Source organism: Gymnodraco acuticeps, unplaced genomic scaffold, assembly GCF_902827175.1.
Source record: "Gymnodraco acuticeps unplaced genomic scaffold, fGymAcu1.1, whole genome shotgun sequence".
NCBI classification, from domain to species: Eukaryota; Metazoa; Chordata; class Actinopteri; order Perciformes; family Bathydraconidae; genus Gymnodraco; species Gymnodraco acuticeps.
Window position 1 is genome coordinate 1 of NW_022990098.1, and position 24,650 is coordinate 24,650.

General features: G+C 43.5%; 1 protein-coding gene across 1 annotated transcript in view; it reads left to right on the forward strand.

Annotated features, from left to right (window-relative positions):
• Positions 1 to 15,657: 15,657 nt before the first annotated feature.
• Positions 15,658 to 24,650, forward strand: part of trpa1b (transient receptor potential cation channel, subfamily A, member 1b) — a 50,321-nt gene continuing 41,328 nt past the window's right edge. Inside the window, exons 1-4 of the mRNA XM_034216404.1 lie at positions 15,658 to 15,760; positions 20,335 to 20,460; positions 23,581 to 23,743; positions 23,922 to 24,097. Of these exons, the coding sequence (XP_034072295.1) occupies positions 20,365 to 20,460; positions 23,581 to 23,743; positions 23,922 to 24,097 (435 nt within the window). The 5' untranslated portion in view covers positions 15,658 to 15,760; positions 20,335 to 20,364. The remainder of the gene's footprint in view (positions 15,761 to 20,334; positions 20,461 to 23,580; positions 23,744 to 23,921; positions 24,098 to 24,650) is intronic.

Sequence of the window (24,650 nt, forward strand, 5' to 3'; positions counted from 1 at the left end):
CTCCACAGTGTCCAGAGGACTCCTGTCTCCCACCTCCTCCACAGTGTCCAGAGGACTCCTGTCGCCCACCTCCTCCACAGTGTCCAGAGGACTCCTGTCTCCCACCTCCTCCACAGTGTCCAGAGGACTCCTGTCTCCCACCTCCTCCACAGTGTCCAGAGGACTCCTGTCGCCCACCTCCTCCACAGTGTCCAGAGGACTCTGTCTCCCACCTCCTCCACAGTGTCAGGACTCCTGTCTCCCACCTCCTCCACAGTGTCCAGAGGACTCCTGTCGCCCACCTCCTCCACAGTGTCCAGAGGACTCCTGTCTCCCACCTCCTCCACAGTGTCCAGAGGACTCTGTCTCCCACCTCCTCCACAGTGTCCAGAGGACTCCTGTCTCCCACCTCCTCCACAGTGTCCAGAGGACTCCTGTCTCCCACCTCCTCCACAGTGTCCAGAGGACTCCTGTCTCCCACCTCCTCCACAGTGTCCAGAGGACTCCTGTCTCCACCTCCTCCACAGTGTCCAGAGGACTCCTGTCTCCCACCACCTCCACAGTGTCCAGAGGACTCCTGTCTCCCACCTCCTCCACAGTGTCCAGAGGACTCCTGTCGCCCACCTCCTCCACAGTGTCCAGAGGACTCCTGTCTCCCACCTCCTCCACAGTGTCCAGAGGACTCCTGTCTCCCACCTCCTCCACAGTGTCCAGAGGACTCCTGTCTCCCACCTCCTCCACAGTGTCCAGAGGACTCCTGTCTCCCACCTCCTCCACAGTGTCCAGAGGACTCCTGTCTCCCACCTCCTCCACAGTGTCCAGAGGACTCCTGTCTCCCACCTCCTCCACAGTGTCCAGAGGACTCCTGTCCCTCACCACCTCCAGTGTCCAGAGGACTCCTGTCTCCCACCACCTCCACAGTGTCCAGAGGACTCCTGTCTCCCACTCCTCCACAGTGTCCAGAGGACTCCTGTCGCCCACCTCCTCCACAGTGTCCAGAGGACTCCTGTCTCCCACCTCCTCCACAGTGTCCAGAGGACTCCTGTCTCCCACCTCCTCCACAGTGTCCAGAGGACTCCTGTCTCCCACCTCCTCCACAGTGTCCAGAGGACTCCTGTCGCCCACCTCCTCCACAGTGTCCAGAGGACTCCTGTCTCCCACCTCCTCCACAGTGTCCAGAGGACTCCTGTCTCCCACCTCCTCCACAGTGTCCAGAGGACTCCTGTCCCTCACCACCTCCAGTGTCCAGAGGACTCCTGTCTCCCACCTCCTCCACAGTGTCCAGAGGACTCCTGTCTCCCACCTCCTCCACAGTGTCCAGAGGACTCCTGTCTCCCACCTCCTCCACAGTGTCCAGAGGACTCCTGTCTCCCCCCCCCTCCACAGTGTCCAGAGGACTCCTGTCTCCCACCTCCTCCACAGTGTCCAGAGGACTCCTGTCTCCCACCTCCTCCACAGTGTCCAGAGGACTCCTGTCGCCCACCTCCTCCACAGTGTCCAGAGGACTCCTGTCTCCCACCTCCTCCACAGTGTCCAGAGGACTCCTGTCTCCCACCTCCTCCACAGTGTCCAGAGGACTCCTGTCCCTCACCACCTCCGTGTCCAGAGGACTCCTGTCTCCCACCTCCTCCACAGTGTCCAGAGGACTCCTGTCTCCCACCTCCTCCACAGTGTCCAGAGGACTCCTGTCTCCCACCTCCTCCACAGTGTCCAGAGGACTCCTGTCGCCCACCTCCTCCACAGTGTCCAGAGTACTCCTGTCTCCCACCACCTCCACAGTGTCCAGAGGACTCCTGTCTCCCACCTCCTCCACAGTGTCCAGAGGACTCCTGTCTCCCACCACCTCCACAGTGTCCAGAGGACTCCTGTCTCCCACCTCCTCCACAGTGTCCAGAGGACTCCTGTCGCCCACCTCCTCCACAGTGTCCAGAGGACTCCTGTCTCCCACCTCCTCCACAGTGTCCAGAGGACTCCTGTCTCCCACCTCCTCCACATGTCCAGAGGACTCCTGTCTCCCACCACCTCCACAGTGTCCAGAGGACTCCTGTCTCCCACCTCCTCCACAGTGTCCAGAGGACTCCTGTCTCCCACCCTCCACAGTGTCCAGAGGGACTCCTGTCTCCCACCTCCTCCACAGTGTCCAGAGGACTCCTGTCTCCCACCTCCTCCACAGTGTCCAGAGGACTCCTGTCTCCCACCTCCTCCACAGTGTCCAGAGGACTCCTGTCTCCCACCTCCTCCACAGTGTCCAGAGGACTCCTGTCTCCCACCTCCTCCACAGTGTCCAGAGGACTCCTGTCTCCCACCTCCTCCACAGTGTCCAGAGGACTCCTGTCTCCCACCCCCTCCACAGTGTCCAGAGGACTCCTGTCTCCCACCACCTCCACAGTGTCCAGAGGACTCCTGTCCCCCCCACCTCCAACAGTGTCCAGAGGACTCCTGTCCCCACCACTCCACAGTGTCCAGAGGACTCCCTGTCCTCCCACCTCCTCCACAGTGTCCAGAGGACTCCTGTCTCCCACCACCTCACAGTGTCCAGAGGACTCCTGTCGCCCACCTCCTCCACAGTGTCCCAGAGGACTCCTGTCCTCCCACCCTCCTCCACAGTGTCCAGAGGACTCCTGTCTCCCACCTCCTCCACAGTGTCCAGAGGACTCCTGTCTCCCACCTCCTCCACAGTGTCCAGAGGACTCCTGTCTCCCACCCTCCTCCACAGTGTCCAGAGGACTCCTGTCTCCCACCTCCTCCACAGTGTCCAGAGGACTCCTGTCTCCCACCTCCTCCACAGTGTCCAGAGGACTCCTGTCTCCCACCTCCTCCACAGTGTCCAGAGTACTCCCCAGGACAGAGCTGGCCTTCCTTACCAGTCTGTTCAGTCTCTTCCTGTCAGCAGCCGAGATGCTGCTGCCCCAGCAGGCCACACCATAGAAAATGGCTGATGCCACAACAGAGTGAAAGAAGGTCTGAAGGAGGGCCCCCTGCCCCCCGAAAGCCCTCAGTCTCCTCAGCAGAAAGAGTCTGCTCTGTCCCTTCTTGTGCAGAGCAGCAGAAGTGTCAGTCCAGTCCAGTTTATTGTTCAGATGAACACCCAGGTATTTGTAAGATTTCACAATCTCAATGTCCGCTCCCTGGATGTTCACTGGTGTCGGGGGGGGGAGTGTTGGCGCCGTCTGAAATCCACCACCAGCTCCTCGGTCTTCGTTGCGTTCAGCTGAAGGTGGTTCCTCTGGCACCAGAGGGTGAAGTCCTGCGTCAGCTCCCTGTACTCCCTGTCATCCTCGTTGGAGATGAGGCCAACGATGGCGGAGTCAGAGAACTTCTGCAGGTGACTGGTTGCAGTGTTGTGAGTGAAGTCAGCAGTGTAGAGGGTGAAGAGAACCGTCCCCTGGGGGGCCCCCATACTGCTGATGATGGTGTCTGATTGACACTCCCTGGTCCTCACGTACTGTGGGCGGTTGGTGAGGTAGTCCAGGATCCAGGAGGTGAGGTGGTGATCCACCCCGAGAGCTGCAGCTTGTCCACAGGCTGGTTCCTTTAGTCTGAATGTGTGTTTGATGCGTGATCATTATTCTTTAGAGTCATTGCGTGCCTATTGATTTGAACACGATCCGTGTATCCATCATTTCCTGGTCTTCTCTAAAGAAGAGGGACCAATGGAAACGTTGTCATGTTGCCGTTGTTCAGCATGGAAACATTCATTAGCTAACAATGACATTATTGTTCTATTAATATAAAGGGAGGTCAGGTACTCTTTAAAGCAGCTGCTAGTTATGGGTACTTTTTACTGAAGTACATTTCAAAGCCTCTTTACTTTTACTTGAGTTAAGAAGTTTAGTCAGTACTTCTACTTTCACCATTTTAAACACGAGTATCTGTACTTCTACTTGAGTAAAGGATGTGTGTACTTCTTCCATCTTTGCTATAGTTGAATCGTTATCCTGCTACGATGCTAAATGAGTTCGCCCTCAAGAGGAGCATCTCACAGAAATACCCTCTAAATGTAATTCAGAGCATCCTCAGAGAGCACAAATCCCACTTTTGAGACACTGCATTTTGCACGGTGGGACATCTTTTAAACTGTTTACAGCCTTATAAACAGTCCTTGATGTTTTTAAACCCACTGACCATGAATCTATATTTAATGGTTGTTTGATTGTATGACTAACCCCCTGATGCTTGCCCTATAGGCTTCAATGGAGAAAACATAGAAAATGTTTTGATTTAAAAATATGATTTATTTTTCAAAAAAGTCAATAAATTCCGGTAAAAAAATTAATACAGACGTTCAAAAAATAAGGATGATATATTTATATTTTTAAGACTTATTATTAATAGTTGTTAGGGGATTGGGAGTTGGACAATTCTGCAAAAAAGCATATTATCCCGTACATTCTGTCTATGTTGAGTTGCTTGACATTTAAAGTGCATGTTTTCCAATTTGATTTTATGTAAGCTGGCCTATCAGCAGCCAGGGCCGACCATAAAGGACCATGGGAAGTCTTCTCGCTCTCTCACCCTGGGCCTGTTGCGGATTGAGGAGCCTGCAATTGACTGCCTTGTTTAGAAGCTCATTCTACTTTCTTCTAACCTTTGTTAATGTGTGTGTTGAGAGGTGGGGGAGTTCGGTAAGTCTGGGGTACCCTGTACATTTCTCAGTCACGTAGGTAACTAATGTTAGGACACATTAGGTTAGCGGATTGTTGCCACCCCTGTATTCTGTTTTGTTCAGCTTTCAGTAGTTTAGTTAGTGAGGGGTTTGAGTTTTGGTTTCCAAGGATCGATGTAGAGAGAGGCCTGGTTTTGTAATGCTTATTTCTTTTGTTTGGCACAATCTCCTCTTCCTCCTCCTCCTCCTCCTCCTCCTCCTCCTCCTCCTCCTCCTCCTCCTCCTCCTCCTCCTCCTCCTCCTCCTCCTCCTCCTCCTCCTCCTCCTCCTCCTCCCTCCTCCTCCTCCTCCTCACACAAAGAGTATTTCTGTTAAACTTCTGTTCAGTTAGGTTATAGGAATAAACCTTTTGTCAACCTTTACTCTGACTCCCTCATAATTATTGGTTGTGGTGTGTTATTGTCTCCAGGTCCCCTAGACCTTAGTGGGGACGTAACTACTTTTTTTCCGTTACCTCATCACCTCTCGGCCACCTTACACGTGTGAGTGAACGTGTTAAAGGGTCTTATATAAACTTTTCATAACTTTGCAGAAAATAATAACAGGGCCCGTTAAAAAGTGCTGCTTCACACTGAACACATGAATATATAAATAAGTCCAACTCTGTCACAGTCTGCAGAATCTGCACTGAAATGTGTTAAAGTGCATCCAAGACAATTGTAATTATGGGGTTTACTCACAGTGGAGACTCAGCCAAACGGACAGGCACTGTTTCACTTTAGAAAAGCAGCTCTTAATTACTTAAAAATGATCAGAAAGACTGAAGAGATTCACTGCAAACATATTTACACAGACATCTGCATCGTTGCTTCACAGTGATTTACAATATCTCATCACTGTCAGGCCGGAGAACCACGGAAACAAGCACAAATAAGCATAAATAAATACTTTTATCAGCTCATGTTGGTTAAATGGAAATGGAAGTGATGTTTCCTGTGAATAAAATCCAGAGAAGTTCTTGTGGAAAAGTCAAAATGCTGACTCGTCTCAGAAGCGGACAAAATAAAGTGTCAGAAAGCAGCGTGTTCCCAGAGGACGCCGCCACTAAGAGGTGACCTCATCTATAAGTGATGCCACATGTTACCAGGAACACACACACACACACACACACACACACACACACACACACACACACACACACACACACACACACACACACACACACACACACACACACACACACACACCACACACACACACACACACACACACACACACACACACACACACACACACACACCACTTAGGCCTCTGTGAACTTGTGAGTGACAGCTGTGCAGGTACAGCACTCTGCATACTGCTGCTCTCAGCTGATTTTGTGTACAGAGCGACACGTCCACCTGTCCTTTACACACTTTGAGAACCAATAATGAAGCAGAAAAAAAAGTTTAAAGGACCAGGCTGGAGAGTTTAGTGGCATCTAGAGGGAAGTCTGCAGATTAGGACAAACTGAATACCTTAATAAACTCTGGGATGAAATTAAAACTTGAAGTATTCAAAAAGCAACCATTTATTCCTCTTTTTCCTCTTATTTTTTCTCCAATCGGCGCGTTTTTGTCAACCAAATTGTATGTGCTGCTACTTCAAAAGTAAAACAATCGAAGCCATTTTAACAGCCAGAGTTTGGTTCATCTATTCTGGGCGGTGTGAGGGAATAATTCTGTCTTTGCTCCTAGATATTTAACCTTATTGCCTGTTGACATTAATAACCAACCAATATTCTGTTATCTCCTTTAAAGGCCCTGTCACACTGTCCCAAAATTGACACCCGATGGACACACGAATATGGAATTGTGAATTTCGCACGAAGATGGCCCCGAACCACACACGAAGGCAACATTTACATTACATTTAAGACATACAACTGCAATGAAAGTACCAAAAACAATTATGTTACAGTACTATGATACAGTACTGATATCTTCAGACTTTGTTCTTTACTTTATCCGTCGTTATATATAGAAAATATTACGTTTTCTCTGTAATGTTGTTTTCCATAACAACAACAACTTCCTGTCAACTGTCCTTCAAAATAATATATTATATCCTTTTTAGTTTCACAGAACACAAATTGGGTTATTTACATAATATATTTACATGATTTTGTTGTGCAATAAAAAACCCGATGGACACACGATAAAGGAAATGTTCAAATTCGGCTGTGATCGTAGCAACATCGGGCCATTCGTGAGGGCATCTTAAGCCATCGTATGACCGCCGGTGGAGTTTCTCAGGCTCCGGCAGCAACTTCGTGAGCAGTGGCAAAATCTTTGGCATGCCAAAAAATTGCCGAAGGACCTTGCGAAGGTTCATTTTCGTGTTGAATTCGTGTGTAAATGTTGCCCTTCGTAAGGCCATCGTGAGGGCATCTTGTTATCATCGGTGCCATCGGGCATTCGCCCCGATCAGAGTGAGGGCGAATGCCCGATGATAACACGAAGATGACACGATTTGACAAGATGCCCTCACGAGTACCTTACGAAGTTGCCGCTCACGAAGTTGCTGCCGGAGCCTGAGAAACTCCACCGGCGGTCATACGATGGCTTAGATGCCCTCACGAATGGCCCGATGTTGCTACGATCACAGCCGAATTTGAACATTTCCGTTATGGTGTGTCCATCGGGTGTCAATTTCGGGACAGTGTGACAGGGCCTTTAAGGAATGTGCTCCAGCACTTGCGGCCCGTCCACACAGCGTGGGTTAGCGACGTGGAGCGTTGCTGGCGTTGCTGGCGTTGCTGGCTTCAAAAGTTGAGCAATGTTCAACTTTTGACGCCTCGACGGAGGCGTCAGCCAATCGAATCATATGCCAGTACAAGCTCTAGCCAATCAAACCGCGTGCTTGTGTGTCTGGGGCGGGAGATTCATGTGATTGGTTGTTGGTCGAGTGTCAGACACGCCCGCCGGCAAGCGTCAACGCACGCCGCTGTGTGGACCGGCCGTTACGGAGCGTCCACACAGCAGCGTGCGTTGACACTTGGAGGTGGGCGTATCTGAAGCTTGGGGATTTTTTGCGAGCAATGCGACCAACAACCAATCACATGAATCTCCCGCCCCCGACATACAAAGCAATAGCAATGTTAAAACGAAGTAAACTGGATATAAACTCCCCAAACAGGCGAAAACCTACCAGTTTCACCCACTGTCTCTGCCTCCTCCCTCCATGCCTCGCTCCTCCGGTTTGTATCCCGGTAGATGAACAGAGACTGATCATACAGCACCGGGTGATTCTTTACTGCTATAATGAATTTTCCCTCCATTTTTTTGAATATGAGGAAATGACCTGCGTAGTCTCTCCCAGCATACACGCGGTTTGATTGGCTAGCGCTTGTACTGGCAGATTTGCATAAACGGGATTTCATTGGCTGACGCTTCTGCCGAGGCGCCAAAAGTTGAACATTGCTCAACTTTTGAAGCGAGCAACGCCAGCAACGCTCCACGTCGCTTCCCAAAATGCAGTTCGGCTAAAAGTGACGTCACCCCATTTAAAGTGAATGGGCAGAAGCGTTGGAAGCTTCAACGCACGCCGCTGTGTGGACGGGCCGTAAGGGTCAGTTTTATGGCCTGATAGGGGGGTTTACGACTGTGAGAACGCTGGCTTTCTAAGCTCCACAGATGTGAGAGACATCTCCTGTGTCTCCTCCAGATGTTTACGCCCATCCCCAATATGCTCATTAACTCTCTGTAAACTAGTTAAAAGGTCTACCAAGATGCGAGGCTGATCAGATTTGACATGGCAACCCACCCGTGCAGTCAGAACCTTTGACTGTGTGACTTGTGATTTGAATTTCTCCGGCCGATGCTTGTATTAAAGATCCGTGTTTGACATCAAAGCTCCAACTCTCCTCGTGTCTCTCTGAGTCCTAACTCTCCATTGCTGCAGAAGTTGGCGGAATATATGTTAAAATGTATTTGTGAAGTTTAAAAAGTGACATATAACAAACAATAAATGGTGCAAAAAAGGGGCAGAAAACCCACTGATACTCCTCGTAAATAATATCATATAATGACAAAAACTCCCGATTTTACAAAAGAAAACAAGTTTTATATACAGTGTAGGAAATAAAATGACTTTGTGCAAAGTATATGCACGTTATATAACTAAATCAATGGTAACATATCAAGTAACATGTCATGAAAGCAACTACATGACGCACAGCTGCTGCAGAAACATGGCGGTGCAAGAGGACAACAACACAGCAGTACTTTTATAGGTGATTATAATAATAATAATAGCTTCGATTTCTATAGCGCCTTTCAGGGGACCCAAGGTCGCTTCACAAGTAATAGTGCAAAGACAAACATAACAAAACAAAAGACAGACAAACAGAACAACAGATCGATTTAGGGGCCGAAAGCCTTGGCAAACAGATGGGACTTGAGGGCCCTTTTGAAGGCTTCAAGTGTGGGGATGTTGCGTATATATAGACTAATGTTCACATATTGATGATAATATTTCTGCCGATACACCCCCTAAATACATGCATCACAAATGTTCCTCCTTCTAGCACTCAAGAGGTTCTGCAGCACTCAATATGTAAATCAGTGCAAAAGTGTAAAATGGTTATATGTATTAGTAATAGTGGTATCAAATGCATGGGTTAGCATGTGTGGGAGCATGTAATGACATATTTTATGCTGTGTGCATTATGAATTCAGTCTCGTCAGCAGTCGGACAGGTGCAGCAGAGCGTCCTCTTCACTGCTAAACACACATCGCCCCGTCTGAATATTCAAAACACACCGCCATTACACACACACACATCCCTGAAACAAATGTAGTCAAAACACACACACACATCTATGGGTTTTCTCTGCCTTTAAATAGCATGTTCATCTGTCCCCTTACCGCACATTTCCTAAACAGACAGCGGCACATTGTCCATGTTCCCCTCATGTTTATTTATCTAATACCAATGATCATGTAATTCATCAAGATCAGGTAATACTCGCTTTCTAATGCATGTGGGGCTTTTCCGCAAATACTCCCGGGACAATAACACACCCTCAAGATAAGCTCGCAGAACAATAACCGGGCAAATATTAGCTCTGGGATTGACCTCCGGATCTGAGTTAATGCTCTACCTGCTGACAGTTATTGTGATGGATACCTTGTCCTTTGTTCGGCTGCAAAATAAAACACAAAGATGTAAGGTACAATTAGAAATGGGTTGCTTTTTGTGCATTTAAAAGGGTTATTAAACAGCTGATATAGTGTAATTCAGACATGAGCTAAAGGTTGCAAGTCAGGGATGATGTCAGACAGGAAATATATGCTTAATAATTGCATTTTGAATGAGTTTCAGACCCTTAAAACATACGTTGAAGACATTTCGAACAACAACTCCCTTCAATAACAACATGTAAGGCAATGCTCATGCATGCAGCCATACATTACACACACACACACACGCACACACACACAATGTTATTCATCAGGCAACAATCTCACATGAGACTTATTCCCTTGACGATGCTGGTAGAAATACAGGTTTAATCCTCGGTTAATGATATACCTTATCTGATAATCCTGCCTGATAGAGATTCCCTGAGGAGTTTTCCTTAATCTCTTCCATCAACAAGGAAGTCTTAGAGGTCATCTTCCTCCTCTCTGGTCACTTGCTTTAGCAGAAGCAGAGCAGCCAGGCCTCCTCTCACACATAAGGAGAAGCTTTGACAGATGATGTACTCCGTGTTTTGTGCAGCTTGGTGGTCTGGTTCATGTTGGAAATGTCAAGAGGCCGTTAACAATAAGGTCAGCGCTGAGCATTTGAATTGATGGAAAGGACATGAACGCTCAGGTGCGCTGCTTAACGTGTGGGATATACAAAAGATCAAGATATACAGTCTGAAAAAACAAGTCAAAATGCTTCAAAAATATTGCACCGATGCCATCACCAGACTCCATATTTGCACTTGCATACAGCCTCTGTGTTTACGACTGGTTTTGGGTCATTTGGTTTACTTTGCAGACACTAGAATCGATCCAGATGCATTGGAGAGTTGTCACTTTCTTCCACGTACACGACAAAATATACTCAAATGTGACAATGACCCTAGCAATATGAGTTGATTGCATTTCAAACCTTTATTTAACGAGATTGGTCCCAGATCTCTTTTTCAAGAGAGACCTGCCAACACATCCTCACTCCCAGGTCGGCCTATGTTGACGTTATGTCAAGTCCTGTGTCGGCTTTTTCCAACGCAAGGGGGGGGGGCCTTAGCGTCCATTTTCAACGCAAGAGGGGGACCCTTAGCGTCCATTTTCAGCCTTCCGGGATGTCCATATGCTTCTATGGACGCTCATGGAAGCACGGCATTCGTTTGTGTCGGCTGCCCTTAAAGGCAATGTGAGCGTCCATTCTCATTGGATAACGGAGAATTGTACACCCGGAAGTAAGTATTCCCCTTACTGTGGATTGATTTTACAGTGATATCTGCACTACTCATCGACTAAAAAACACCAGAGTATCCTTGTTAATTACACAACATTGATTGGTTTAAATTGTGTGCAATGCTTTTGTATTTTTCCCCTTCGATTCGGAGAAACAAATATTTTTTCGGAGTAAAGGATGGCAGAAGACACTACACTACCCAGAATCCCCAGCTATCATTTGGACTACACCATGTGCTCTGTTTGACGTCACGTGATCTTCACATTTCTCCCTGCAGAAAAAAAAGACATGGCCGAACTTCGTTTTATTCTCGGTGTAAAATGCCTATTTTAAAGTTAGTTTGGCCATTAAAATGCGTTTTGATGTCATTTGATGCGAGAAATATGAGTTGTTATTTCAGATTATGTGTGCAGTGGATGTACATGATATTTAGTTTGCTAGTTATTACGAAGATTACTTCAGGAAATTGCGTCCATAACGTTTTCATTGTTACCAAGGTGGTTGCTAGGGACGCTGCTATCGATATTATTTCTGTTATGTTGTGTAACTGTTTAATGGTGTTATCTTTATTGCTACCCCCTTCCCCGTCAATGTATAGTGTTGGTCCACAGCGCAAACGTATTAGTTTAACAAAATCCGCATCTAAAGATACGTTATTTCCCCCTGTGCAATTCCAGTCTCACATCTCACAGCACATCGTCATTAACAAATACCGGAAACAGACCGAAAACATTTAAAAATAAATAAATAATACTTTATTCCGAGTGTGCTTGCTTTTCTCTTTGGAAGTCATCACATAACGGCATTGTAATACACGGTTCGGCTGCATTAAATATTACATATCTGCCGTAGTTCTCTATTTATAGAGCCCTGATGAGAAGACTTCTAGACAAACATGAGGAACTGAAAACGTGACGTGGATCATAAATATATCAGCCATTAAACAACATCTTACATTTATTTTCACACAATACGTCTCCTTGCAGTATCAACACTAATTCGGCTGACTTTTATATTTGATCCAATTGGTAGATAGGTTGTATTTACACCATAACGGTGCACACCTGATATAAAGGGACACCTAGTGGTTAAAGCATGTTATTGAATTTCATTATTTTTATTATTAGATATTAATAGGATCCCTATAAAGTATATTCATTACTCGTTATTCTCTACTAATAGTTAATTAAAGACTGTATATAATGACTATTTTGCACATCCCTTTCAAGATTTCAAGATTTTCTAAGGTTTATTGACACATCATATAGGCCTACACAACTATGGTGTAGTTCTGCATTGAATGAAAAACTTGGGTCGCAGGTTCCTCAATAGTGCATTACAAGACATCTATCAATATTTGTGCGTACCTCCAGCAATGTTAACTATGTTGAAGCACTTATTTTAACTGATATTATACATAATGTATTATACTCTTATAAGATGTATGTAGATATTTCATCTCCGGCCTTGTCAGGTATTGAACAATCAATAAATAAAGAACACAGAATTGTTGAATATAAAACACAGAATTTGTGTGATTATACTAAATGATTTACAAATAAACACCACTGCATATTTAACTGTTACACATGCTGATGTAACGCAAATGTTCCAACTTGGGATCAATAAAGTATATCTTATCTTAAGCTGATCGATGGCTACTGCCATATTTGCAAAATGTGCCTCTGAACCTTGACAAGTGCATGTTTCAGGCTTATCAATTAATGTAATGTAATGTTATCAATTAACAACAGGGGTCACAAACATAAGACCAGCTGTTAAATAAAGCTCTTCTGACCTTAGCTGGCATGTGTGTAGGCCTATATATATTAATGCTGCCCATTATGGGCACAAGCAATTTTCACCCATTTATTAATTATATGTTTTAAATGTGAGTGTTTCCTATCCCCTAAACCTCCAGGGATGTACACAGTTTAATACTGGCAACTTCTTATTATGGGAAATACGAAAACGTCTTTTAAAACTACACCTCCCAGTAGAGACGTGCCATAGATAGAGAACATGTTGCGAAACAGAATAGCCAGCATGTGTAGTTCTGGGGAGGGGGTGGGGGAGGGGGGGACGCGGTGGACCCGTTCAAATCCAGTTTTGGACAGTCTGCTGTGGTTCCATTCCATTTCAAGTGCTGTTCGAGGCTCGGCGTAACCCTCGGAGCACACTCTCCAATCACAGAGCTTGAGGACTATCACGGGGTTTGTCAAACAGAGCACATGGTGTAGTCCAAACGATAGCTGGGGATTCTGGGTAGTGTAGTGTCTTCTGCCATCCTTTACTCCGAAAAAACATTTGTTTCTCCGAATGGAAGGGGAAAAATACAAAAGCATTGCACACAATTTAAACCAATCAATGTTGTGTAATTAACAAGGATAATCTGGTGTTTTTTAGTCGATGAGTAGTGCAGATATCACTGTGAAATCAATCGACAGTAAGGGGAATACTTACTTCCGGGTGTACAATTCTCCGTTATCCAATGAGAATGGACGCTCACATTGCCTTTAAGGGCAGTCGACACAAACGAACGCCGTGCTTCCATGAGCGTCCATAGAAGCATATGGACATCCCGGAAAGCTGAAAATGGACGCTAAGGGCCCCCCCCCCCTTGCGTTGAAAATGGACGCTAAGGCCCCCCCCTTGCGTTGGAAAAAGCCGACACAGGACTTGACATAACGTCAACATAGGCCGACCTGGGAGTGAGGATGTGTTGGACCTGCAGCATATAGGTTCCACATGAAACATAAAACAATAAAGGACATCATACATTATATTTACAGAGTTGATTGAATGGTGTCTACATGTGTGTTGGCTCAGTAGAGACGACATACATACCGAATGCCTTATTAGAACATTTGCAACTACTAAAAAGCTGGAGTGTAGGTTTTTTTGCATGTAAACAAGTGTCTGTTACATTCAAGCTTCAGTCAAACATATTCCAGCTTCACAGATTAAGCCAGGAGAAGCTTGATTGACCTATTTTCCCAGAGTTTGCGACCCTTACATTCAGCATTTACAAATCCACACACATTCATTCAGAGACAGAGGCTGCCATACAAGGTGCCACATGCACAGGGAGACACACGTTTACACACCCTTCGCAGAGCCATTGTAAGCAAGTTGAGGTGAAATATCTTCCACATCGACATTTTGACATCGAACTACCCATCGTCCGATTGTTGGACGACCAGTGTCCACTTTCTGGATTCTGTGACTACTTTTAACCTCTTAAGCCCCATGGACCCTTCGGCTGGTCCGAAACCACAACATCTGCAAGCAACAGGGCTTCTTAAGATTGAATAAACTATGAATGTTTCATATCCATGTAACGGGAAGAAACTCAGCTAACTGATGAAAAAAAAACACAAGGCTAACGCTGAGCCTCTGAATTAGCCCTGAGCGATCACAGAACTCACGGTATAACACCCTTATTACTTATCGTAACTGCACATCCAACATATCGATTAGCAACGTGAGAATACACAGGATCAATAGGTATCTATATCATCACTCCATGATCAGAACTCGCAACATTAGAAACAAAAACAGACATCACAACGCGTGGCATTAGGTAGAAAACACGGCAATATGTCTTACCTCTGTTGTTGTCTGATCAAAAGTTGTCCTCAATGGCATTAAAACGATAACAACGCTAGTGAAGGTTAATCCAATGTGTCTGTGTCCCTTTGAATGATTTCTGATAATCCATCAGCAATAAACCTACTTTTAAGTTTTCAGATTTCAGAGCATAAGATGAAACTGCATGCGCATAGCCCCCACTTCTCAATGGTAACGTTGGTGTGTATGTGGAAATTCCCCTTCGATTCTATTGGCTCTAACGGTTCAAAATCGACCAATGGGTTCCAGAGAAACGGCAAAAACGCCCATTTCCACCCAAATCACCTCAGAGGATGGAGTTTTTTTGGCTTAACCTCTCTAAAAAGGTCAAATGTCACTTGTTTTGCATCAACCTTGATACAGGGTACTTATTATATGTTGTACTTTGGATTCCTAAAGCTTTTAGTCTACCTTACCATCATCCAAGGGTAGTTAAAGTAAAACATAATTTTTGGACGGACACTATAATTTACAGTTTTTTACTATGTTCAATCTGAATTTTCTTTAAAATAAAAAACATCTATATTGATTCTGACTTTCCAACTCACAGGTTTATCATTACTTTGAGAAAAAAGATTATTAATTTCCCCTTTTAGAAGTTATGGTCATTTGTTCTGGAAATGTCATTTTCGAGCCTGATACCTGAAAAACAGGCTTGGGGCTTAACAGTTAAGCGTCTTTGAGCATTAGGAAAAGCGCTATTACAATTATTATTATTATTGTTACTTTACTTTGCACCAGACTTATAAAAAAAAACAGAAGCTAGGAGTATGGCGGAAAAAGTCCAAATGCACGTCAAAATCCTCGGCATAAAGAGAAAGGATTGAAGTAAAAAACTGTGATTAAAAGTCATCTTGTCGGCTGTGCACTACATGTATTCTTCTGTGGCTAAATGGGATGTTTTTTTTTACATTTCCCTCCTCCTAACGACAGTGTCAGGTTTCCAGAGACATTAAGTCAACTGAGTGAGTGTCTGGTCACAGGGGGAAGTGTCCTGCCTCCATCAGAGCCAGAAGCTTCCTCTCCACTATTTAAAGCCCAGCGTGAGCGAGAGGAGAACATCTGACTGCAGCTCATCTCCAGCATCACACAGTGAGTACTACAACTTTACTCTAATCAATGTGGGAACTTCACTGCGAATTATCAGGAAACTCAAAACCTTAAGAACGATTTTAGGAGTGTTTTAGATGCTGACAAAGCTGTTTATTGTGAAAAACATGTTAAAGTTTGAAGCTTCAGCTGGAACTTCACTCAAAAACTGAAAATATATGATGTAATTTGAGGCAGTGAGAGATCCAACAAGTGTCCACATTTAGTGCAGCTGCAAACTTCCCTATTAAATATGTTTTAATTTAAATCCAGCATTGATTTATGAATATTTCAAGTTATATAATCACTTTTATGCTCCATAGTCAGTATCGAATGTGAGTGTGATTACATGTGATTATAATTCTTTGCAGCAAAAAACCCAACCACTTTTTTATATGTAAATTCGTTTTTTATGAGCATATGTGTGACAAATACTCCTGTACGGTTAAATGTAATCACTATAAGACGAATGCATTGCATACAGATGTATACAGTCTTTGTTAAATGATTATATTGGTTTTCCAGCTTGTGTTTACGAGTGGCCATTAGCGGCCTTTCTTCATCGTCTGCAAACAGATGAGAGGCTCACATACAGACACACAATGGCACGTATTTACCGAGGCTGATGGGAAGAGATGGGAAGAGGACATGCTGCGGGTTTCATCAAATTGGAGACTGAGAATGCATGGTTTTACTGTAGCAGGAAGTCCTGTCATCGTTTAAAAACACTGTGGTGAAGACTTTGGTGGGTTCAGAGTAGAGGCTCTGAAATATTGATGGGTCATAATGGAAAACATTGGGTTTCTTATTACAGACAGGTGTGAGAATCTTTAGTCCCCTGAATCCATGAGTTAGAGAAATATTTCTACTTTCTCACCAATTACTGTCCAGGAGATTTAGTAATGCACAGCGCTGCCTGAGGAGAAGAGAAGCAGCTCAGAGGTCAGAGTTCATTATTGATCTACTAACGGAGAAATATTCTGATGTTCTCGAAGAAAACGTTGCTGCTCTTGCTTCACGGTGAACACGGAGAGAAAGCGTGCACATGTTGAGAGGAAACTGTATTTTCAAAAAACCACCCGTACGAACAAATGCCAAACTTCATTGCATCTCATCCAAAGGTGTTAGTCTGTGGAACAACTGGAATGATGCACTGAAATATTGTACACGTCTAAACTGAAAGTATTATTTAGGAGCTAAATCATGAATGGTTATGAACAGGACCTGTAAAATCATATTTGTTGTTATTTCTTGTAATTTTAAAAGTAATTTCTTTCTGATTGTTTTGTAAAAAAGCAAACTAATTATAATAATAAGACACACATGTCGCCGATGACCTAATGTTTTATTCATAAGAAAAATATATGCTAGAGGGGGGAGGACCAGAAAAGATGAGACTATTTGAGAATTATTGTTGTTTTTTTGTTTTTGTGTTGTACTTTGTTATAATTATTAATTCGAGTGAGAAGAAAAAAAGAATAGATATATATATATATTATTGTTGTATGTTTTTGTTTCTGACAACGAACCAGAAAACAGAGAAAAGTCTTGATGCAAAATGGGGGGGGGTTGGTTAGAGCAAAGAGGGGGTTTTATTTATAATATGGGGCGTCACCAAATCTCCTAGAAGATTTAGCTTCCGACATTCAACACATTAGTTTGAAGCTAAATTTAAAATATTGTACGGCTTTTTCTTTTTTTTATGTGAGCAAAGAGCGTTTTGGGCGGCAACATCTCTTGAAATCTTGAATTTAGCGTCCGAAAGAAGCCACCTCTCACGCAACTCAAGCATTAAAGCAGTGCTTCTCAAACTTTTTTCAGTCTTGTACCCCCTTTGAAACATTTTCTCAGCCGAGTACCCCCTGATCGACCCCGAACATTTTTGATCGAAAAACCCTGTACAAATAATTACAATATAGTGATGTTCCCTCAGTGTGTGATTTCTTAACTCCTTCGTGCATGAATTACAACAAACTAAGGATATGTTCATCTTCATGCATGACAAAAAAACAACATAACATTTTTATAAAACAGATTTTTTTCAAGGAGTTTTTCAATTGAAATAATATGTTTAACAAACCAATGAACAAAATGATATATTGTGAAAAACTATAAAATACAATACACACATTTGACATGTTTATGAGGACCCCCTTGGTGGTTCTAGAAATATTTTATATAAAATTGTGTTTTCTATTTAACTTATTGTACTAAGAATATTTTTGTAATCATGCATGGTATTTTTTTAATTAACTTTTTATTTTATTTTTTTAAATCTCACGTACCCCATGCAGTACCCCAACGTACCCCCAGGGGTCCGCGTACCCCCATTTGAGAACCACTGCATTAAAGTATATCCTACTACTTTCAAACACATTTTCACTACAACGGTTTTAATAACGCACAAACGAGTAGCACACCTGCACAAAAGTGAGACTGTTGTGTGAGGCAGAGAGTTTGTTAACAGATGTTTTTAAATAGTTGTTCAAACTCAGCCACCATTAACCAAGACTTCATTGACAAACCTTTCCCCTAAATTAAAGGTAACATGAGGGTAACTGATCTACAAATGGTCCTTTTGTGGCTAAAAGAAAAGTGCATTAGCTCGTCCGTTCAGGTGAACTGACGCGTGCGGTTTTGCTTAAATATTTGAACGCAGTTGTCTGCACTGTAAATCAAGAAGGCAACAAATCATAATGCCTTCCACCAACAAAGGGTAAAAACCTCAGTGATCCGTCACACTGCGTAAGGTCGGGGGGGGGGGGGGGTTCCAATGAGAACTCTCCGGAGTAATTTTCCCACCCAAAATGCCATTTGTTGTTTGGCCTTTTGAAGTGACTGATACAATTACAACGCTCCAGCTCAATCTCCCTCGCCCAGGATCACTCAAGGACACCTGGGACCAAGAATCTACCCGCCGCCCCCCTGCTGAGAACAAACATAATTGCTTTTCTGGATCTGAATGCCCTTCAGGGTAAAAGACAAAGTCACTGAGCTCGAATCCCCTCGTGGAGAGAGTTATCTGCCCTCTTAGTGAAATCACACTCTACAGCTTGTAGCATGCTTCATATACGCTGATATTAAAACTGCTGTTATGTGCATGCTGAGATGGTAGAAGTACACACATCCTTTACTCAAGTAGAAGTACACACATCCTTTACTCAAGTAGAAGTACAGATACTTGTGTTTAAAAATACTCTGATAAAAGTAGAAGTACTGACTAAACTTCTTTACTCAAGTGAAAGTAAAGAACTTTGAAGTGTACTTTAGTAAAAAGTACCCATAACTAGCAGCTGCTTTAAAGAGTACCTGACCTCCCTTTATATTAATAGAACAATAATGTCATTGTTAGCTAATGAATGTTTCCATGCTGAACAACGGCAACATGACAACGTTTCCATTGCTCCCTCTTCTTTAGAGAAGACCAGGAAATGATGGATACACGGATCGTGTTCAAATCAATAGGCACGCAATGACTCTAAAGAATAATGATCACGCATCAAACACACATTCAGACTAAAGGAACCAGCTGTTTGGAAAATGAGAGAAGTAGAAAGTACAAGTATTTGAGTTCAACATGTAAGAAGTAGAAAGTACAGGTATTTGTGTTCAACATGTAAGAAGTAGAAAGTACAGGTATTTGAGTTCAACATGTAAGAAGTAGAAAGTACAGGTATTTGAGTTCAACATGTAAGAAGTAGAAAGTACAGGTATTTGAGTTCAACATGTAAGAAGTAGAAAGTACAGGTATTTGAGTTCAACATGTAAGAAGTAGAAAGTACAGGTATTTGAGTTCAACATGTAAGAAGTAGAAAGTACAGGTATTTGTGTTCAACATGTAAGAAGTAGAAAGTACAGGTATTTGAGTTCAACATGTAAGAAGTAGAAAGTACAGGTATTTGAGTTCAACATGTAAGAAGTAGAAAGTACAGGTATTTGGGTTCAAAATGTAAGAAGTAGAAAGTACAGGTATTTGTGTTCAACATGTGAGAAGTAGAAAGTACAGGTATTTGTGTTCAACATGTGAGAAGTAGAAAGTACAGGTATTTGAGTTCAACATGTGAGAAGTAGAAAGTACAGGTATTTGTGTTCAACATGTGAGAAGTAGAAAGTACAGGTATTTGTGTTCAACATGTGAGAAGTAGAAAGTACAGGTATTTGGGTTCAAAATGTAAGAAGTAGAAAGTACAGGTATTTGAGTTCAACATGTAAGAAGTAGAAAGTACAGGTATTTGAGTTCAACATGTGAGAAGTAGAAAGTACAGGTATTTGAGTTCAACATGTAAGAAGTAGAAAGTACAGGTATTTGTGTTCAACATGTGAGAAGTAGAAAGTACAGGTATTTGTGTTCAACATGTGAGAAGTAGAAAGTACAGGTATTTGAGTTCAACATGTAAGAAGTAGAAAGTTCAGGTATTTGTGTTCAAAATGTAAGAAGTCAAAGTAAAAAGTTGTCAGAAAAATAAGTAGTGGAATAAAGTACTGATACTAGTCAAATGTACAGTAACAAAGTATTTGTACCCCACTACTTCCCACCTCTGTGTGCATCCATGTGTGTGTGTTTGTGTTTTTTTCAGACTCCCCTCATGTTGAGTCTCCGCTGAGTGATGAACTTCGGCAGAGATCTGACCCGACAGACCAGTTGTTACACGTACGTGATTGAAGACGAAGATCAAGCCCTGGCACCTCTAGATGTATTCGAGGTGAGAATGAGTGGCACCAAATTCTATTAATGTCTTTAAATTCGAACAATTGCTTTGGCTCTTCTGTCTCAAGTGTTCATGCAATCATCACACAACCTTTATGGGATTTTACAGCCTCATCAAAGTCTTAAAAAGGTCGCCCAAAACCATACATTCATGTTTCAAAACAAGTGTTATTATCCAACGCACCAACATTAAAAGTTATGACAGTTGCATGAGCTGTACTGGTCAAAATGTTAATGGGATATACATGCATGTCTGTCCCATTTTGACCATTGAATGCATCATTTTGCATACAGTATTCAAGATTCAAGGCTTTATTGTCACGTGCAGTGTAGATATGGAAATGAAAATCTTAAGAACAGGCTCCTCCAACAGTGCAACATGAATATAAACTGGATACCACACCCATAAAACTAGTGAAGACGACCCTACAGCCCGTGCAGACTGGGGTCCAATTAAGTATTTTCCCATTACAATAGGCACTTTCACACCGGAGTACTTTTCCCTTTTAGTTCCGATAGTTCCTGGGATTTTGCGTTCACACCAAAAAGAGAACTTAGTTCATGAGAACTTTTCCCCCCTTTTCAGTCCCTGCTAGAGAGCAGGTACTTTCCTGGGGAGAAAAAAGTTCCAATTTCTGATTGGCTGGGTGGATTGCAAATCACGCCCCGTAAAACTCTGAAAAGTTTTGTGAAGCCGCATTAGCATTATTAGCATTATTAGCATTAGCCCCACGCACCAACGCAGAGAGACTAACTTATGGCACACAAAAAAAAAACATGGGAGCGGTGGAGATGAGGAGGTGTCGGCGTTCTGGCGATTTACTCGGAAGGCTACTCTACTGAAGCCAGTCCCCAACTCCGGGGACTTCGGGTGGCAGTATACGCCGTGAAGTTGTTTGCCAGTAAACCCAAAGCAGAAGAAGAAGAAGTGACGTTAGCGGCTTAATTTGCCTAATCCTTCAACAGGAACTTATTCCGGTGTGAACGAGATCTGCTCTTAGTTCCATGGGGGAACTAATGGCGCGTTTCCACTGTAGCTCGCTTTAAGCGTGCGGGGCCCGTTTTTGGTTGCGTTTCCACTTGGCCTAGTTTTGGCCCGGGGCTACTTTTTCACCTTTTTTCTGGCCCGACTAAATCGTGGTTCTAGGGCTAAGCTAACGTTATATATGCTCCGACCGTCCAGACTCACAACAACGGCCTACAGACATAAATAAAGCAGCGACTGTATTCTCCATGACACAGGCAGTCTGTGGTTTGTACTTGTTTAACTTTTGTCTAGTTTCTGAACAGATATGAGGAGCTGTGAGCTCTGAGTGCTAAGAGCTAACGGCTGTGTTGTTTTTCTGGGGCTCTCATTGAAGATGACGTCACGGCTCCGCCTACACTGTGTTACTATAGTAACTGCCCCAGTTCCTAAACTGTAATGGAAGCGCAGCATAAAGTGAGCCGGGCCTAATAAGGCCTAACCAAACCGAGCGAGGCCTGCAGTGGAAACGCGCCATAAGTGCTGGCACTAAGTAGGCTACGGCAAAGTACTTGGTGTGAAAGCGGCTATTGACTACAAAGTCTTTGAAGATTTGGCAGCATTCACCAAAAACCAAACTAGTTTTTTAGTAATCAAATATACAGCAATGTTCAGATCAATTACTTATTTATGTTTTAAATAAAGGTGAATGTATTCTTGTATTAATATCATTCTATAAGCATAATACGTTACATAGTTTATCTTTTAATTAAGGCTGTCTTTTCACACTAAAATGGTCCTGACGTCCTCTACATACTGTAACATTTAAAATTTAATTTATTTTTAAAAAGTCTAAATTGCAAGATGTTTTTTTAGGGTTAATAAATAGGTAGGAAAATAAAAATAATTGGACGACACTTTTTTTCCTCGGTTCCCAGGAGGGTATAGGACATTAAACAAATACAACAATAAAATAGTGCAAGAGAATGTTTTGAGATGATGGCTCAAAGGATGCATGACAGAAACACAATTTCACTGGGATCAGTTTCGATCATCAGACATGTGCTAATGGTTATTGTGCTAATTGCATGCTAACTCTATTTGTGCCAGAAACAACACAAACCTATGTATTTCAGAAAATCATGGGGACACAGACTTATGGTTTTAAAGGATTGAGAGAGAGAAGCCACAAAGATGCTGTTTCTCTCTCTAAGTATTAACAGCATAAGGAGTGTTTATATAACCCCCCCCCCCCTCAGTAATCCTGACCCTCTGTAACCTTAACAGAAGCCATCATGAAGACAAACCTAATGACATCTCATCTGTTGTGTAATTGTGTAACACAAGTTCATTTAAACTGGGCTGAGAATTGGGTTACACTTTCTATGGCGCCTGTGTCTATAAAGCACAATTGCTTCCCCAAAAGAAATTGGCTTTGCAATGTTTGTAAAATGTTTGTATTACATATTAATATTTCACTAAACAGAATGATTTATAACCTGTGGACAACTCCAATCCAGAACCATTCATGGTGAATAATACACATGGTTGAGAAAAACCACCAAAAATCTCATTAAAAGACCACGTAATTAACTTATTGCAACAGAGACGAGAGACTTAAAGCTGTCATTTCCTGTTTGCACTGCATCAACTCTCACTTTGATGAAATCAGAGCTGCACTAATGGAGAACGGATCACTTTCTGTTGATTGTATTATGTTGGGAAAATAGTGAATAATGTACTCTTCCAAAATCAGAGTAACCTGATAACAAAGGTATCCCAACTGTAGCTGTGTTCATGACAGGATGTGTGATGACCTAGAAGAGCATCAGGACTGTTTGAGGCAGATGATAGCTCTGTGATTAACATGATGATTCAGCCTCTATGGAGAGAGACATCAAGCATGCTCATTTCTGACGTGGAGCTAATCTGAAGTAAACATTGAATACTGCTTTCTATTCCTCCATCTTGTGACTGTGTAACTCCCTCTCTTGGATATCAGCATGTGAAGGACACTGTTCAGGAACTAGTTGATGCTCTGTATGTGATGACTCCTTCCATTCTGGAGAGGATCACAGACACATGGATCCTGAGATGAAGCTCAAGCCGGTGACCTATCTCCTAACATATAACGTCTTTCTGTTGTCACAGTTGGCTGAGAAGGGGGACCTGGCGCTGCTGGAGAACCTGGTCAGGAAGAACCCTGAGGTCCTGAGTGAGAAAGATGAGTGTGGAGCGACTCCTCTTCATCACGCCGCCGCGGGGGAACACATCCCCCTCATCCTCTTCATCAACTCTGTCATCGAGGCGCAGGGTGAGAACAATCTGCCATCCATCACACACTCAGGTGGAAACGTGTGTGTGTGAGAATCACCATAAAGCTGTATGACCAATCACTTCTGTTTTACCACTCTTAATTTCCCGTATTGAACAACACAATAACATATAATCGTGTGTGTGTGTGTGTGTGTGTGTGTGTGTGTGTGTGGCAGGTGTGAACAGCTGTGATGAGCATGGGAACGTGCCTCTTCACTGGGCCGTGGAGAGGAACCGGACGGAGAGCTGCCGGGCGCTCCTGGACCTCGGGGCGGACCCAAACCTCCTGAACACGGCCCTGATGTCCCCGCTGCACCTGGCCGTCAGCCTGGGGCACAACGACCTGGTGGAGGTGAGGGGAACGGACTAAATAACGTATATTTATAATAATGTAGACTCCTTTGTGCACCAGTCCATCCTCACAGTAAATACAGAGCTGAATCCCAGACCAAACGCATGCTAAAGGGTCTTTGAGCATGTCTCTCTCTCAGTTTTGACACCAGGTAGATGAGATAAAATAAGATTCAACATGTTCCAATTACTGACACACAGTCGCCACATGGAGGTACTGAATGACTTTCTCAAACCAAGCTTTAGTTGCACTAATAGACCTGTATTGTAACAGGAAACCCAACATAACGTTTGTTTCATCATCTCGACCGTATAAAGGCCTCAGTCTGTTCAGTGCCTGCTGCCGACGATCAGACGACAGATTCTTTCCTCCTAAACGCCACCATATAAATAGTTTGATCTCTTACGAAAATGTACTTTTTCTGCACTCTCCTTCAATGCCCAGCAACACAAACCTTTCCACTGGTCAACAAATGTACTTTGTTTAGGAAAAGGTTGTGGTTAAGGCTAAAACAATAATGTTATTACTTGACGTACACTTGTGACGTTTGCTA